The 3926-nt window shown below is 45.0% G+C and overlaps 1 protein-coding gene across 1 annotated transcript; it reads right to left on the bottom strand.

Annotated features, from left to right (window-relative positions):
• Positions 1–2967, bottom strand: SEC61G (SEC61 translocon subunit gamma). The gene is made up of 4 exons (XM_042043468.1): positions 2866–2967; positions 2072–2171; positions 986–1088; positions 1–151 (listed from the first exon to the last, which is right to left on the bottom strand). Exons 2-4 carry the CDS (start codon positions 2163–2165, stop codon positions 142–144), a joined length of 207 nt encoding a protein of 68 aa, XP_041899402.1. The 5' UTR covers positions 2166–2171; positions 2866–2967; the 3' UTR covers positions 1–141.
• Between the last annotated feature and the right edge of the window lie 959 nt (positions 2968–3926).

The following is a 3926-nucleotide window of genomic DNA, read 5'->3' as shown; positions in this document are numbered from 1 at the left end:
TGATTGCATACACTTTAAAACAGAAATACAATGACAAGAATGTTTGAAAACCCAAACTGAGCTTGTTTAATATCAAACAAATTAAAGCTGGGAAATCATTGCTGCAGGTGTCACAACTATCTTCTTCTTCATGATGAATGTTCAGCCACCTCTGTTGAGAGAACAAAGTAATCAGTTTCAATTAATGAAGTGTGACCAAGTGATTCCACCTGAAGTCTTAACTTATGCTCCCACCACTGCCTTGTTAGGACAACCATTACAGCTTATCTCCCATTTTCAAACACTCCTTGCCTCAATGAGCACTCTTACAGGTATAAGCCAGTCACACATCATGGACACAGAATGGTCTTTAACCTCTTATAGTGCTAGAGAGGGGATCATATCAGCTCTGGAGAATATGAGGAGTTGGTACTGTTACTATGTCAGTACCATGGTGCCAGTCAACTTGAAGTTCAAGTTTTTCATGAAGTAACATTCATTCCAAAAGGGATTTTACAGGATGCAGTTACACATAAAACAAAGTTTCAAACATATCTAGCACTCAGTAAATGAAACAAGACCAACTTTGTTTTGTGCCCTGTCATCCTACAGCACACCCACTCAGTTTTCTTTACCTTACTATCCATCCATTTACTTTGGATACCCAAATTGTAAACTGGAAACAGTAAGATTATATAAGATCCAAATATGATAAATGTTCTGTGGTCAAACATACACTGAGGAACTGGAAATCAAAATATCTGATGTTCAGTTTTGAAGGAGAATACTCAGAAAAAACCTTAAGAACTATGGATCTAATACTTTGCAGCATGCTGAATTAACAACCTACTTGTTCATAAAGTCCTTTGAATCAAGTAATACTTGTCATATTACACTAGCACGTGAAATGCACAGACACTACAGCAACATGGGTCCTGTAGGGCTCACTAATGCTTAAAACTGAACAGGTAAAAATTTAGTGAAATCGAAGGTCATATTCACTTACACAATTATATTGTTGATTGGGATGTGGATCAATTTGACAAAGAAACCAATAAATCCCATTATTGCAAAGCCTATTGCTGTTGCCATGGCAATCTTCTGGAACTCTGCAAAAAAACAAAACAAAAAAAAATTTGTCAGGAAATCTCATGTATGGCATACAGATGTGCACTGCAGTGACCAAAGGAGAGATCTCTCTTTAACCATGTTAACACTGGAAACACCTGAAAACCTGCACAGACAATGAGAAACAAATCCACTTTTTCAGAAGACAGATGAGATTTTCAGACAGAAGATGCAGATTTCCACAAAGAATGGCCGATCACTATCTTTAAATAAGCAGAATCAGAAATACCCACAATGACAATTCATGGAACATTTATTCCATTATCTTTCCTTTATATCCCTACAAGCCCTGAAAGTAATCCCTAATGCAGCATCGAAAATGGAAGAATCTGCATTTATGTCTATCACAGGAGGACAGCACCGTAAGTCTCCGCAAAAATCGAGTACTTGGATATTTTCAGTTATTTTAGGACAGCAACCATGAAGTTGACTAAGAAGGTCAACAGCCCCTCAGAACCTGCCAATCTGACAAGGAATGAAGTTCCTTACAGATCTCAAAAGTTGCCAGCAAACTTAAGTCACAGACCTGTTCATGCTGAGCACTGTAACTATCAGTAAGGAGGACCACCTGCATTCTGGTTATAGTTACAGCTTCTCTCCAGGGCCTCTCTAGTCCAAAACCTCATCTTCCATACTCTCAACAACAAAATTGTTCCTGTCCCAATCAGGCAATGACTGACAACTGTTGAGCACTGAATTTCAGCTATTTAACCTCTCTCCTAAGGTGAGTTTTAGTACCACTCAAATGCCTATGTACATACCAGAAAAGAACACGTTCAAGTTAATTGCAGCCAGAACCATAAACCCGTTGACGTTTAGATGACTAAAGCTCAAGTTTAAATCCCATATTGGCAGCTGAGAAACATCCACAGCAAATGAATCAACAGAAGTGACGTGTGGAAAGACACGTGCTAAGACACAGGATGAAGTAAGGATTGTGTTCTGGTTTAACTGTGTGCTTTACCTTTCCTGTCAGGCTTGGTGCATCTCTTAACAAGTCGTATGGAGTCTTTTACAAACTGACGGCTGGGTTCCACAAATTGCATTACCTGATCCATGATTGCCTGCAAAGATGAACACATTTAGCATTGATGGGTCCACATACATACTGAAAAACAGATTTTTTAAATTAGAGAAGTAGCAGTTACCTACAAAATTTCTTAAAAGCTTAAGATAATTTAAAGTGTCATATTCCAACCTAAAATACTTCCACTTTGCAGGAAATGAAGACACTGTATCAGTACATAACCATGACGGCCTATTTCTGACTGCAAAAGAAAAAAATATGGAAAATTCTGCCTTTCAACACAGAAAAGGAAAACAACAGCTCCATCAGAGTTTGGCGTTCAGCTTATGTCCTACTCCGTGTTTCTGAGAACGCCACCAGAGGCGTCTAAGTAGACAAAAGTCGCCGGTTTCAGGAGACCCCCACGCTAAAAGCTGCCGGGGGGCTGGCGAGCACGGAGGGAATGCTGTGGCCGAGCCTTATTCTCAGAATAGGCGTATGCCAGCATTGCCACCGCACGCAGGACACCCACTGGAGGGATTTGCTCCCATTAATCCATACGGACCCCCTGGTACGAGGCTCCCGGTACGGTGCCGGCCCCTCCCGCGTCCCCAGCGACTCCCTTCCCCCTCGCTACGGCCGAGGCCCCCGTGGCCGCCTCAGTCCCTCCGATGCCCGTATCCCTGGCCGCCGGGCGCTGCCCAGCCCCCATCCCTGATCCCCGGGGCCGGGGGACACCCGGACCGCCTCACCGCCGGCCGAGGGACACGTCGCACTGAGCGGCGGAGGGCGTGACGTCACCGCGGCGGGCGGGGCGGGTTTTGAGGGGAAAAGGAAGGTTTTGGGGGGCGGGGTTTTACTTGGCTTTTTCTTTCTCTTCCGGGTTCCGGGGCCTGTGGCTCGTCCCGCCTCGCTGGCGGGGTGAGCGCAGCCGTGAGGGCCGATGCGCCCCGGCAGCGCCTCTGCGGCTTCTGACAGCGCTTTTGCTTTCCATGCCCTTGGAGCCTTGGGATGCAAGAGGCTCCTAGCGGGAAATAAAGGGAGGAGGGCGCCACTGTTCTTCCAGGCGAACAGCGACAGGACGAGAGAGCGTAGTCTCGAGCTGCGCCAGGGGAGGCTTAGGCTGGACATTAGGAGGAATTTCCTCACAGAAAGGGTGATTAGATACTGGAATGCCCAGGGAGCTGGTGGAGTCGCTGTCCCTGAAGGTGCTTAAGGAAAGACTGGACGTGGCAGTCAGTGCCACGGTCTGGTTGGCAAGGTGGTGTTCGGTCGTAGGTTGGACTCAGTGACCTCAGATGTGTTTTCCAACCTAATTGATTCTCTGAATATGCCTGTAACAAATGCTGTTCGATGGGGGGGGGGGGGGGGGGGAAGCCAAAACCCAACCAACCAAAAAAACTCCCCATGTAAAACTTGTTCAGGCTGTGATCGCCTATGAGCCAGAGACCTATTTGTTTGCAGGAATGCTGAAGCCATTGCAAGGGAGTTCATCACCTTTGAAAACACGGGATTATTTTTATGTAGAGAAGTGTGCAGTGCTCAAAGGTGGTAAAGCTCTGTACATTTCAGTGCCACAGGTGTAGTGTAGGACACTTCCTTGCATGAGGGGGAAAAGATGCTGTCACTGCCTAAAGGGAGCACTTCCTTGCTGCTTTATCTTGTAGCAGGTAAAGGAAGAACAAAGACAACATAGATTTATTCTTTTTATCCTTACTTTGCTTTTGATGTTACTGATTTTGGTCTAGAGCTCTGTTCCTAGTTGACTCCACCTGTGAATTTATATTGAGTATGCAAAGCTTATTATTTATTC

This window comes from Corvus kubaryi, unplaced genomic scaffold (genome assembly GCF_017639235.1).
Source record: "Corvus kubaryi isolate FWS band 111438036 unplaced genomic scaffold, C.kubaryi_AGA036_p1.0 37398, whole genome shotgun sequence".
Taxonomy (NCBI): domain Eukaryota; kingdom Metazoa; phylum Chordata; class Aves; order Passeriformes; family Corvidae; genus Corvus; species Corvus kubaryi.
The sequence above is the reverse complement of the archived record's forward strand: the minus strand, read 5'-3'. Positions and strand labels throughout refer to the sequence as shown.